General features: G+C 34.6%; 1 protein-coding gene across 1 annotated transcript; it reads left to right on the top strand.

Moving 5' to 3' along the window:
- The first annotated feature begins 4,266 nt into the window (after positions 1–4,266).
- LOC137398333 (uncharacterized) lies at positions 4,267–5,193 on the top strand. Its single transcript, XM_068084441.1, has one exon. It carries the CDS (start codon positions 4,267–4,269, stop codon positions 5,191–5,193), a length of 927 nt encoding a protein of 308 aa, XP_067940542.1.
- The last annotated feature ends 10,213 nt before the right edge of the window (positions 5,194–15,406 follow it).

Below are 15,406 nucleotides of genomic sequence, written 5' to 3'. Positions count from 1 at the left end.
ATACATGTTTGACTAAAAACAAACACCAAGCCTAGATGTCATAGATAGATCAGCCAAATTCTAAGGCACAGATCAGACATGAATACAAAGGTCATCTGTCATCAGCCTTAAGGTGCGTTTACACCAGGCCGATTTGTCGGAGTTGTTTCAACTCCGACGAAATCTGAGTTGGAACCGCTTCTAGTCTGTCTACGATTTGAAATACGTCTTTGCAGAGGCTTTTACACCGGACCAACTCCAACTCCGATTATACAAAATGGGTCACTATTTTAACCCTTTAGCGACCGCGAGGTTACGATGGAAAAACCACTAGCGTACCAGTCAATAACTGGCGCGATTTGAGCTTTCGACATGACCGCATAGAAACTGCAGTAACTTACATCAAAATTGTGGCAGTTACATAAACTGAAATGCATAGGAAAGCTGAGAAATTTATCTACAAGCTGATGCTTCTTCTATGTAGATAGCTTGCAAATATTTACCAACAGAAGTCTCAATTTGCTGAAGCAATGATTTTTTTATTTTTGTACGTCATTTTTAATTGTATTTTTCTAATTGATAAAGGCAATTGACAGTGTTGTCTAAATAATTCTTGCATAGATTCATATCTTCACAACAATTTGCAAAAAAACTGGACGTCAAAGAGCATTGAAAGTGTAGATATGAGCTTCGTTACAATGCAGAAGCGCCTTTCCAAATTTTCACCGCGTGACCCTAACGACCTGCGAAAATCGAGGCCTGACATGGCCGACTAAAATTGGCTATAACACGCATGCAAATTAGCATGGAGCTATAAATGAATATGCATTTGAAAGCTTAGAAATTTCTCAACGGACAGCCATTATTCCCTGCAAATCGGCTGTGCACACTTTAGTCAAAATTCTGATTTAACATATTTGTCACCTCTCTATCATGAAATATCGATTACAAATATATTTTTAAAAGCAATATCTCTGCCAAAACTGGTTTATGATAAACATATGCACGGTGTCATATGTTTACAAGAGTTTGCAAAAAAATTGGGTTATTCAAGCGCATCAAAAGTTGAGTTAGGTGCTTCTGTGCATTGCTGGAGCAGACCTTCGAAATGCTCATATCGCAATGGCGATAAGCAGTGCAACTGTTACTCGACATGGCTTCTCAAACTCTGCTATAACTCTCGTGCAAATTGGCATAAGACTGCAAATGAATATGCATCTGAAAGCTGAGACAGTTTCCTTCAAGCAGCTTGTCGAGACTGCAACTTGAGATGAATATATTCACAGATATGATATTTTACTGGCAGATTTATGTGCATTTCTTAAAATTATAGATTCAAGTAACAATTTTGCATATAAACTCATTGCACGGATTCAGGTGTGATGCAGCTAAGATCAATGTGTGCTGCAGCAAGGATTAACTGGTTGTGCACAAGAATTGAGTGGTGAGCCTGTATTCACACATTTTGTGAAGCAGCAAAAGACAGGAAGCAACATTTATTATGAGCAGTTACAGCAAATGATGGAGAAATCATTCTGCTAGATGGCAAAGCAATATGAGAACTGAACTCTTTTGATAAGGTGGGTGATAAGGGCAATGGGCATCAAATACAACATATCAATACACAACAAATACAATAGATAATGACATTTCAGCGACCGTATGTACAAAAGCTAGCAATACAAAGCGAGGAAGGATTTGCAGAAACTAAATAAAATACAATTTGTAAATAAATTTATTTCGCATGGTCGGGATCAAAATATGACTCGCATAGAGATATTCCACAAGAGAATCTGCTGCCGGTACCTTCAGCTTTACTTGCTCATCACCCATGTATACAGACAACTTGTGCACATAGCCAGAGACAGCATCGGAGAGCAAATAACTTTGATCCATATCTGTTAGATTGAATACACTGTCTGAAGTTGAGCCGTCCTTTCCATGCCAGCAAGCTTTCATCTATAGATAGAAATTTATCAGGCAGCAAAACAGAATATAACCCGTCGCATATCATGGCAAAAACATTTTTCAACTTGAACAATTTATTGCCAGCAGGGTCTTCAAAATTGTCTGTAAAAGGTAAACTTGCTTCTATTTTTCTTTCTACTTTCAATTTTATTAAAAATCCGCATAGATGATGAAGGATTGTGGACCAGTAAGACAACAGAGTATGCTTTTTGAGAATACCTATATGCAAAACTAAACCAATAACTCGACACATATATTTATCATCAACAGGCTCCGAAGCATCGCGATGTTTTTGAAAGCCATATTTATTCGTTTCTTTAAATATTACATTTATCATGGCCAATGTTATAAAAAGCTTCAAATAATAAAAAATACTTACCTGTTTAAGTATTCGAACTTATCTCCTGCCATGCTGTCATCAAAATGTAATTATTTTGGTTTTAAATCAGCTCGTCTTTGATATCCGTCATTATTCCCTGTTTCAACGCCGGCCGTTTCAATCCCACTTTCGCAATCCAATTCACTCTGGCGATCTTCTTTTTCACTTTCATCGTCTTCCCCACATTCTTCTGACCTGAAATCCTCTTCTTCACTTTCGAACCAGTCGATATCATCCTCTAAACAAATTTTTTAGCCGAGCTCAAATAATTACGAACGTCCATGTTGATCAGCTTTCCATAAAGAAAGATCAAATCTTTACAACGTGTTCTTTTTGCACATGCGCATAAAATTTATTATTTATAGCCTCAAAACAGTAGTAAAACACTTACTAAAATTGCTCAAATTTTAAATTTCAATTTTTAGCGTTGTTTTTAAAATAAATACAACGTTTTAAAAAAGGTCTATCGAAAACGGCAAAAATGTCGGGTTTGTCGGTTTTGGTATGCTGAGACATTGCTCGTAAACCGACAAAGGTCGGTCTTGGTACTCAAAGGGTTAACCAATTAAATACAACATCGATACCTATTCCATTTTGAGCGCTTATCACCATAAACGGAAACGATAACCTTGCCATTGATTCATAGCACGCCCACACAGCTTCAACTTACCATAATTCTTATAGTAACAATAGTAATAATTTAGTTCGTCAAAAGTAATTTTTTTCAAGGATGGAACAAGACAACGACGATTTACTACTACGTTGTGCTGCAGCTGCAGCCGTTATAATTTTAGATGAAGTTGAAGAAAAACAGGTACGTGCGCATATTTTAATTTGGATATACATTGTATAGTCAATTATTTAAGCTATTCATATTGTTAACATTTAATTTAACAATATTGTTTTTGGTTTTTCATCAATGTTTCAATTTACATAAATTTATTAATTGTCACTGTACCCGGTTAGACCAACCGTTAGAAAAAATATTGCTAATATTGATCGAAATCTCACTATATCTTAGTAAATCCACCATTGCATTTCCCTCTGACAATTTCTATATTCGACAGTACCCTAACAAGGCAATCTACTTTTAAACTACTTGGCTTTGTCATCAACCAGACCACATCTCATTCATGTCAAATAACATCATCTAACCTACGTTTATTTTATAACATTCGTCATCTTATGAACTTTGATATTGCCAGACTATATTACTATAATTTTATCCATTCTTATCTTATATATGGCCTACATGTGTTCTACCCTACAACACCTGTAAAATCTTTTAAAACCAAACTCAAACTACACCTACTATTCTCTGACCAATAATACCATTAACCATCTAGTCTTACCTATTTTAACATTATACGTTGGTTGTTTTCATAACTAGAAATTTGTTGTCATAGATATGCATAACTATTTTCACGGAGTTTTTGTTTGTCCAATTTTTGTTTAAACAATACTTTTTTGTTGTACATTGCTTTTTAGTTAGTTTACTAGCTGTGGTACCTTGTGGAAAACATATTGTAAAATATGACTATTGATTATCACAATAAAGGTTGCTCATATATATATATATATATATATATTGCCTATTAACTTTCGGGAAAATCTTTCCTCGGTTTGTGACCCAAACCGACTTTTCACATGATTGTACTACTGCATGTTCTGTATATTTGTAGGACGATTTGAGAAAGGGTAAACCATGGGTCGGTCCAATTACTGGATCACGTACCATACATGGTGCTTTTTATTCAACTGTGCCAAAGCTAATCGATGCTACTGGCGATGACAAGCTACCGTCCAACCGGGTTGGCACGTTCCAAAATTACTTCTGATTGTCTAAAGAAGAGTTTTGCTTAGTTTTATCGAAAGTGGAGCTAGAAATAAAGAAGCTAGATACCCACTATAGAGAAGCTATTACTGCCGAAGAAAGATTGATGGTAACACTGAGATATTTAGCTACCGGCTCTAGTTTAACTCAACTGCATTATGAATGGTATATCTCAGTTGCTAGCTTATCACAAATAATTTCCGAGACTTCAAGAGCGATATACAATTGTTTAAAAGACGACTTTATTAAAACTCCGTCTAGTGTGCAAGAATGGCTCAACATCTCGACTGATTTGGAAGAGAAATGGAATTTCCTAAATGCCATTGGTGCCCTTGACGGCAAACATGTGATGATGAACAAGCCTTGGCGTGCTGGGTCTGAGTACCATAACTACAAGGGACAGGAATCAATTATCTTGCTGGCTATGTGTGACGCCAATTACTCTTTTACGTATGTTGATGTTGGGGCACAAGGTCGAGCTTCAGATGGAGGTGTTTTTGAAGTTAGTACGCTGCAGGCATCATTGACCAGCAACAATATTAACGTACCGCCTGCCCGCTTGCTGCCAGGGTGTAAAGAACCTTTACCTTATGTAATACTAGCCGATGAGGCTTTTCCTTTAAAATTTCACTTGATGCGACCATACCCGAAAAGGGGTTTGACAGATGAGAGAAGAATTTTTAATTACCGGTTGTCACGGGTTAGAAGACTAATTGAAAACTCATTTGGAATTCTCTCTTCGACATGGCGAATTTTACTTCGTCGCATTGACCTTCAGCCAGATAAAACTAGAACCATTGTATTGGCTTGCTGCGCTCTGCACAATCTGATTTGTAGTTCTTGCCATCCTCCTGAAGGAACAGTGCCACCATTACCTCGAGAACCGTCTAATCTAGCAGACACTATACCTAGTGTTGAAGCTCGACCCGTTAGACCAACTGAAGCCGCTAAGGTGGTTCGGGAACAGTATTGTGATTATCTCAACAAAGATGGAGCAGTCTGGTGGCAGAGAGGGTACGCATTGTTACAATGATACAGGTGAGCTTGATTTTAAAGCATTTTATAACTAGGCTGCTTGAAATTCATCTCTTGTGTTCTGACATTTCTCATCAGCAATTTGTGTGCAGGGATACAAATAATTGCAATAATTTCAAAATTTTTCACACGGTTCACCTGTAGTTTGGTGAGCATATCTAAGACTGTCTCTTGCAGTAGTGAATGAGAATTACCTATGTTTTAGATCTGTCAAGCAATGATAACGCAGTCATGGATTGATGAGTTATTATATTTGATGTACATCAACCAACACTACAGGAGCTGATTTTTTTGGAAGCAATTACGGTGTTTGCCATCTACCGTACAGCAGTTAACATTTTGCTCAATGGTACAGACAGTTTGTAAAGTGCATGTTTATTGAATATTTGAGTCCTATTGATCTGTGTAAAAATATTATCACACACTTATGACATATACAGTGGTGTGCAAAATAAACTGGACCACGTTTCAAAAAAACCAAAAATCTCATTTACAAACTTTGTTATCCACTGTAAATATAGTCTGTAAACTTAGTCCATGGCCATAAATTATATGTTAAATTACTCCTATTTTTGTCCTTGTTTTAGATATATAAACAAAGCAGCTGTTACGCAGAGAGAAAAAAATGATTGTAATTTGATTTAGCCAGGCTTAAGATTTATTATTATGTTGATAATGATCTAAAAATCACTGTTACCCATAACACATACCCATACTGATTGAAAAATGATTTAATAATGATAATTAATGGCAAATTAATCAAGAGCTGGAGTAAATAGTGGGTCTATCCTACATTCAGCTGACAACTCAAACTTCAATCACAACTGATCATTCTTAAATCAGTGAAGCAAAATGAAAAAATCAATCATATGACACTGAAGATTGATTTAATAATGATCGCTAATAAATTGTTGACAGCCAGGACTATCAAAATTCAATCACATACTTTCTCATGAATCTGTTATAAATCATTGTTGAAATAAATCAAATTTCAGACAGTTGCCATTTAATATTGATTCCACAATCCAAAGCAGTTTAGACCAAGAGTTGTTCCTACTTTAATCTGGTTACACATATTAAATACATATGTTACGCATAAAAAATACAACCATGTTCAATTGTCTCTGTATGAAATGCTTACAAGCATTCAATTTGCTAGAGTCCAACGCTATAAAGTTGCCGTGTGAGCTACCATAACAATTGTTTTTCTCTGTATATTCCAAGTATAATATAAGTTCAAAAGGTTTACATCATTTCTATCTTCTGAATTATTTTTTATTCTGATCTGACAAAAAATCACTAACGATCGCAGGATCAAATAACTTTTATTTTACCATTTTTAAATTCGAGCCTATGTTGACTAAGTTTTTCAATTTTTATTCTTTTCCAAAAAGGCACGTTTTTTTAGCTTTTAACGCAAAGCAACGTCTCTCAGATAATCGTTTCATATTGTAATTCATCGACTAATATCTTGTTGATGATATTTAAAACTTACTAGCATTCACATCCTTTGTTTACCGCTACTGGACGACAGCTTTATAAACGTCTACCGAAAGCGACATAACGTTCGTTTCACCACGCAACCGATAAACGACATTAAAACGATAAACGATAAACGACACCCTTTCCCCAGCCCAAGGGTTGAAGCCAAGCAAAAATGACGTGAATTCCAGGATTTGGGTTTCAAAAAATGGTACTGCCATGGCAGAAACCGCAGTATAGAAGGATACGGCCCTGCATGGCAGTTTAGTGAACTGAGCTAAGAAATGTAATGCATTGTATTTTGAACCGCTTCAAGCTGGGGTTAGTTCATGAAATTATCTGTTCCCTAATTGGAACTAGACAGAAGCGTTGGATTTGAACTTGGTAGTGGAAACTAACAGTCAATAAATAAAAAGCACTGGACATCCTTCCTTGCTGACATCTGGGCACTGCCCCCTTGATTGATTCATATGAACAATTTATACATTTGGAGAATTATAAATATATTCATTCGTCAGTTTGTTCAAACCTAGCTAGATATTCTCTCAAGAAAGGTTTTCAACATGGCATTGTTGAGTTCACTGAACTAAGGTTTCTTTGCACAACTTTGCAGAAATGGTGTGTAGCCAAACACCGTTTTTGGCCCAAGACTGCTTTGATCTGATCGCTGGGGTAATGAAATGCTGGAATAAGATTACACAACAGAGTAAATTATTGAGAATTCGGTAATTGCATTAACCTTTTGCCTAAAAAATGTAAAATGGTAAAATACGAAATTTCCTCTAGCAACTTATCTTATCATAATAATATTATGATGAGATAAGTTGCTAGAGGAAATTTCGTATTTTACCATTTTACATTTTTTAGGAAAAAGATTTTTAGGACATCCAAGCTAAACATATTATGTTTAGCTTGGATGTCAAAAGTCTAGTAATATAAGGGCCTAGACTGAGATCTCATTAATAAATCCAGACCACCATATCATCGACTTAGCTGCACAGACTGCAGCAAGTCATATCTCACGTTCTACCAGCAACACAAAATTGAGCTGTCATTTACAAAGCTGTTTATTAACGAACTTATGCAGAAGCAATGAAAGCTCTTTAGGCATGCTCTCTATTTAACGAATCCAATGAAATAGCTGGCCAAGGAGTGACATGATCAACTTGCAATAGTTGTTTTAAATTTTCTATTAAACCTTGGACTGTTGTAGTAAGGAAATAGCTCTGATCAGAATGTTGTTGAGTTTCAAATCTGGAATAATTGAAAAATTGCCTTATTGCATATTATTGGTCTACTCTGGAATGTCAACAGTATAATTATTATTATTAGACTTCTTTGATATTGAAAAAATTCATTTTGAAGCAATTGAAATTTCACAAGCATGACTAAGTTGTGTACATATTAATAATTAGAGCTTTGTATATATTCTTCTTGATAAACATAGAATTGTATTGTGAATCTCTTGACTAAATAGTTGTACATGTAAAACCAAGTAAAATTATAGTATCACACCTTTTCACACTTGCAGAAAATTGGAATGAGCTACAATAAAGGAATTTTGAAAACGGGGCAATCAGTCAAACATTGCTTTTGTAGACAGTTTTAGATATAATTGATATCAATGGTAAAAACCCTCTATCTAATATTATTGGTTTTATTGTTTTATTTATTATTTAGTTTTATTGTAGCCTAAGCTCAGCCTGTCTCAGGTTAGTTGCAGTTGATATATTTTTATATACATGCTAAATGGTAAACTCATTGGCTGTTATGCTACAGCCTTCCTAATTCAGCGAGTCTAATACTATCTACTAGCCAATGCCTAAAACCTCTGTTGGATTGTGCATAAAATGCTATCTTCCACAATCTTCTACTACAATTATCTAATACTATATGATTGCTTATTTATAGCGTGGTTATACCTTGTCTTATTGCCCTTATTATTAACAGATGCTATGAGTTACATAACTTAATTCGATGATGGGATTTATGTTGTATATGAAACAATGACGCTGTGAGTTATTGGGAGTGCTTGCTTTCAGTATGGGCCAGCGCAACAACTAGAGCGACCTGGTAATATTACAACCACAGCTGAGAAGAACATTTTTACAGACAAGCATTTAGTTATTATTGTTGGTCACTTTGTTCTTTTAGCTATCAGGATGTTTTGCTGAGCACTGTACACTATGATACCAAACAGCCTTAATACTAGTATTCTGTAATGTGCTTTTGCAGTAGAAACAGGTAGTTGAAACCAACCCTTGACCGACAGCGAAACTCATGATGCCTTGAAATGAGTATGATTTAAATGTAAATTTCTATATGGCTTGGCACTTCAATTATGGTGTCCTTTTGAAAAAAGTGGTTTTTGGTAGAGCTTATTGTATGTCAGGTTTTGAGGCAACTGAAGCCATTCTCCCATTATCAATGAAAACAAAAATAAAGTTTCAGCTAATCATACAAAATTATTGTGCAATGCAGTCACAGTTGTTTAACCAATGCTTCATGGACATAATTAATGGCCAATTGATGTTTGTCACTAGTATGACTGTATTTCACCAGAGATACAATAGCTAAGAAAACTTACCATCTTGTTAAAATTCAAGGATAAACATGGCTCTGAAATCCTCTAATTGTAGCATGTAGCTAATGTATCCAAACTGCTGCAATCTAAGCTTGAGGCTGTACTATTGACAAATTTTCATCACCTTACTATTTGAATGATGGCTTCAAACAAACCATTTGATGGCCATTGTCTGACTCAAATCTCTTAATTCCACTTTCCTAATTCAACAAACAAAATGTAGTTTGTGGAGTCAAATATAAGTGAATAGTATAGTATTAGTTGAGCCATCTGTAAGCTTTCTACTAGAGCTAAAAGGATGAAATACTAGATTAAATTACTACATTACACTTATTTAGGATGTTTTGCCTTGCCTGATATCGATAAAATACACTTATTACCAGCGAAACATTTGGTTGGGAGCAATGATCTGGCAATTGTTTTCACTTAATCTGATACATAGAAACCTTTAGTGTATTTTATTTTACTGAGTGAAGATTGATTTCTCCTATTAAGTTGCATCGTCATTTGTAGTGCTCAGAAGATCTGTAATCTGTATGTTTATTTGACTTTTGTAAGTGTTGCTTAAAACATGGAGTTAAGGTCGTTATATGTGAGCCAAAGGGGTGGCCATGGTTTGCCATGAGCTGACATTTATACACAGTATCATATAAATGTCGATTTCGCTGTTTATTGGTGCTATACAGTATATACACAAAATTTGATTTACGTGGTAATAAGGAAAAACCCTGATAGTAATGCATTCCTAACACCGCACATCTTCGCCACTGTTGCAACATCTATCTGATACTCAACCCAACTGAAATGATTAACGTATCCATAATACAATATTCAGTATAAGATAAGCTATTTGTTTTTAAGTCAACTCAAGTAGCTACACTACACATATTGTGTGGTGGGGTAGAGGCACGGCTCTTTCCCTCTCCAAGAGAGCCTATCTAGACTAACTCATATTCATTATGTCTTTTTTACTTATGTTGACATCTTGGGGTTTTTAAAATTCTCTGTATTCCTAGCTTAAAAATACAAACTAAAATCATTGCATTCCACGGTTAACTATTATTCACAGTATTTTTGGTCAATACATGTACAACAAATTGGCCATGTTTTGCTTTAAAGCTATAAATGCCCAATATCTATGGTGATGATAAGCAGCTCAGGGGCTGGGCAGCCTATTCATCGCATTGACCAATGAAAACAAGGGAGGCACTTTCAAATCATCCTTGTAGAATTAAAGCTGGCAATGGTCATTTTGCACTTGATACTGTTAAAGCGATCACCTAGTAGGATACACAACACAATAGACAACTATTCAGATAATTACAAAATATATCGTAGTGACGACATAGACAATATTGAAGCAAGTAACCATGAAGAGCTTGTGCCATCTCTGCCATCACACTTTCTGCAGTCATTTGGATAATCAATTGTGAAAGCCTGCCATGGTGAGTTTGTATAACATACAACATGGCACTATTTAGCCAAAAATTTATCATAAATGTCATACTAATGTTTCTGTCACTAAGGAATGTAAAATTCCTGAGAACTACATCATTGGATATCACAAAAACTCATAGAACACACGCACACCCCTTGGAGCAAGAGTAATGGTGGCTGTATTGGGATTTTTAAGACTATATTCACAATCTCAAATCTTTTATAATTTAATGTATATTGTCTGTTGTTTAAAACATATAATAGAATATTTAACCTCACAGAAACAACAGAACAACTATGAAAAAATTGCTCACATATTCAACCAGAATATATCATTTAAATTTTTCTATCAATTTTAGACCAAGGCGTTGATGAAGATATTTTTATAGAACTGATGGAACACCAGCTGGCCAACCTTCAGCCTAACATGATCTCAAGAACTCAAACTCTCCTTATTAGGAAACAGAAGGAGTTACAACGAGTAAGTTGAAAAACATTAATTCAAATTGTAAGAGTATGTTGAGTAAATCAATATTCCTCATTGAGTTAGATAACTCCGAATCATTAACGCAAAGTTAGATAACTCCTAAACATCTACCCTACCTACCCACATAACTATATTACTAGTTGTAGCCAGAGCTATTAGTTATGACTTGTATTATTATCATCACCCAGACCTTAACACAGAGTTAGATAGCTCCTAATCATTAACGCAGAGCTAGATAACTCCTAATCATTTACCCTACCTACCCACATAACTATATTACTAGTTGTAGCCAGAGCTCTTAGTTATGAATTGTATTATAACTATCACTCAAGAGTAAGGTAACTCCTAATCATTAATCCTACCTACCCACATCACTATATTGCTAGTTTTATCACATTTACATGAGCTATTAGTTATGAACTGTGTTATTACCTTTATGATTTTTACCTTTGTACCAATTATTACCAATTTACCTTTGTGGTTTTATAGGCGACAAGCTTGATGATGAAAAGCAATGTGTTTTGAGGTGCCAGTCGACAGCCACCAGCCTGTTTATGGAGATACTTTCGCAAAGTACCTTGGATGAAACCAGCAGAGGAGCCATTGTATTGACAAATGAACAGGAATGCATCTACCTGGTTTTGCCAACGGGAGCAGTGTTCCTGATGGCAACTGAGGTAGATGCATGTCTGGCCTATGCTAAGTGTTTGTTTGTGGTTAACCAGAGGTACCACATCCAAGCCCATTCATCAGTTGGGGTTCTGGTGGAATGTCTGCTACGGCTGCTCTCATCATTGATGACAACAACCTCTGCATTGCAGATGAGACTTCTTCAAATTATGGGGATAGTCAAGTAACAGCTTCTCTAGAACTCCAACTGATGGTATCTCGGCTGGTGTCGCTAGTACTCAATTAAAATATTTTCTCTTTTATAACTATTTGTAAACATCTACATGTAAATACTTCATTGCAAAACAGTTCATTTTTAACCTTTTTATTCATATTATAGCTTTAAAGTTGTCATAATATATTTTGCTTATACATATATTTAACCACAGTATTTCATGAAAATAAAAATAAGAAGTTCATAGTAATCAGTTCACTCAAGTGTGCAATTGTCTTCTCCTGGTATAAAATTACAATTTTATTGTGTTTTAAAAATGACAGTACCATGAGTGAACAGGGAGCATCCATAGCAGCACAGCACTGAATCGCAGAATGATTTAGTTTTGGTTATTTCCACAAAAAGCATCCCTGTACAACAACTCGACTATCAATCATAATATGATTGAAGAAGCCCTATTATACCTGTACCACAGCTCAACAAACAATCATAATATGATTGAAAAGGCTCTAGAAAAGCTGTACAAAAGCTCAACATTCAATCATTATATGATTGATCAGGCACTAGTATACCCGTACAAAAGCTCAACCATCAATCATTATATGATTGAAAAGGCACTAGCAAAGCTGTACAAAAGCTCAGCTATCAATCATAATATGATTTAATAGCCACAGTATGCGTTGACATAGGTAAATCATTATTAAATGCAAATTAAATCAATTTTGAGTACAGTTTTGTCACCCTGAATTTAGATTTATTAATGATTTAAAATTCAATCAAAATTTCTCTCTGTGTACAAGCCTTATGGTATCAACGCTCGATCGACCCAAATTCTCAAGTCTGTATATAAGTAGGCATCAAGAGATGGTTAAGGAGGCAGAATATTCCATCAGATCATGCAACGCTTATATAATGAATTGAAGAATGATGGGTGTGTCCAAAGGAATTAATGAGGTGAAAATAGTAAACAGATTTTCGCGAAATTGAATTTCGCGAAAGTTGACTATATAATATATAATGTGAAATTTCGCGAAATCCAATTTCGCGAAATTCAATTTCGCGAAAGCTGACTATATAATATATATGATGTGAAATTTCGCGAAATCCAATTTCGCGAAATTCATTTTCGCGAAATTCAATTTCGCGAAAGTTGACAATATAACATATATGATGTAAAATTTCGCTAAATCCAATTTCGCGAAATTCACTTTCGCGAAATTCAATTTCGCGAAATTCAATTTCGCGAATGTTGACTATATAATATATATGATGTGAAATTTCGCGAAATCCAATTTCGCGAAATTCACTTTCGTGAAATTCAATTTCGCGAAAGTTGACTATAAAATATATATGTGTAATTTCGTGAAATTCATTTTCGCGAAATTGTAAGCGTACAGGAATGTTTTGTAATCTATTTATAAATTTTCATTAAACTCACTCAAGCGTTTTACAGACGTTCAACTATATAAAGCAATCGAGAACGAATCATTATTATCTTAACACTCTTCATAAGCTAACAGAATTCTGAGAAGGGTAAAATGTCAGAATGGAAATGTACAGATAGTTGTCTTCAAATTTGGGCTACACCATGGGAATATTGTACCCACAGACTACTTTCCTGTACATGTGGACATGTATATGATGGATTAGCACAATGTGTACATTGGTAAGTACATTTTGAAATTTTAAATTCTAAAGTTTTATATGAATATATAATTATTCATTTTATATACATCATCTTTTCTCAATTTTCAATGGTTTTTCAAAAAATTAAACAGGTATCAAGAAGATGGTAAGGAAACTGATGAAAAAAACAACTCGAAAGAAACAAACTCTCAAAATAGTGAAACGGAGTTGCAATTGGATTTACCATTGGATTATCCTATAGATGGATTACCTTCCTGTACATGTGGACAAGACGTATACGATGGCTTAGCTCAATGTATATTTTGGTAAGTAGATTTTGGGAATTTTAAAACCAAATATATATAGTTATCCATTTATTTCATCATTTCTCAATCCTCAATGTTTTATATAATTAAATAGTGATGATGCAAAACAAAAAGAAGTTGATGAGAAAAGCGAGTCAAGCAACACATACTTCTATCTCGATAAGAAAGAATTACAATATTCTGAAGTGACAAGCTCTTCAACTCCACAGAAAACTGGCAATTAGTATTTATAAGAAAGAATTTTTTTTGAATGAATATATATGCAAATCAGTAGAACCTTTAGAAATAAAATCTTCATCTCCAAAGATGGAGAATTTATATTTTATTGTATATTTTAAGATACTATTATTAAAATAAAATCAATACAATATTCACATATCATTTTCATTGTGGAATAAAACTTTAGGAAAGCATGAAAATTAGATTACAACTTTAGCAGCAGCATGTGATTATGATAAAAAATTTTGACATCCTGTAATTTGTCTACAGAAAAACTTTCATTTCCATACTCTCTTTCTTTATTACTTGGATTATATAATCTTAAGGCTCTTGGTATGAATAAGATATCAGTTATATTTTCCTTAAGATTTTCAGATGATGTCTGAGTTGTCATTCTGCTCACTGGAATAGTGGTAACGTCCGTAGTTGCAATGTTGGTAGGAATTGTGGAAATGTGTGTAGTTCTGATGGTGGATCTTTCTACAGAAAAACTTTCATATCCATATTCTCTTTCTTCATTATTCGGATTATATAATCTTGAGGCTATTGGTACAAATGGGATATTAGTTATATTTTCCTTAAGATTTTCAGATGATGGAAGAGTTGTGATTCCACTTGCTAGAATGATGGTTGCGAGTGTAGTTGTGGTGGTAGTAGGAATTGTACTAGCGAGTGTAGTTGTGGTGGTGGTAGGAATTCTGGATGTGTGTGTAGTTCTGATGGTGGATCGAGTAGTGGAAGTATTAATTGGTGCTGTAAATCTACCATTATTTTCTTCGAATTGTGGATGATGACAAACAAACTTAATAGGCAATGCTCTCCTTCCACAAAACCTTGAACGAGCTGAGTTGCCTACACAATATCTCGCTAACCGTGAAGATGGATTAGCCCATTGAACAAGTCGTTCAGTAATTCCCAACCTTTGAATAATTTCATAACTAGCTATACCATAAGTACAATCCGAGGGGTTATGTTCTAATTGAATTATATTTCGTAAAAATTCACCGTTAACCGAAAAAAATCCAAAACTAATAAATAGTATTGGAGAAATTTGAATTATATCATCTAGTTTTCTATAAAGACTCTTCATGTCTTCTCAAAAGAAATTTTTCATAATGAATAATTCATTCGACTTTCCCCTTTTTTATTACTCATCTTTAAAGAGTTTTATAACGAAGGGAGACTTAACCGATTCCACGAATAGAC

This window comes from Watersipora subatra, chromosome 6, assembly GCF_963576615.1.
Source record: "Watersipora subatra chromosome 6, tzWatSuba1.1, whole genome shotgun sequence".
NCBI classification, from domain to species: Eukaryota; Metazoa; Bryozoa; class Gymnolaemata; order Cheilostomatida; family Watersiporidae; genus Watersipora; species Watersipora subatra.
The sequence above is the reverse complement of the archived record's forward strand: the minus strand, read 5'-3'. Positions and strand labels throughout refer to the sequence as shown.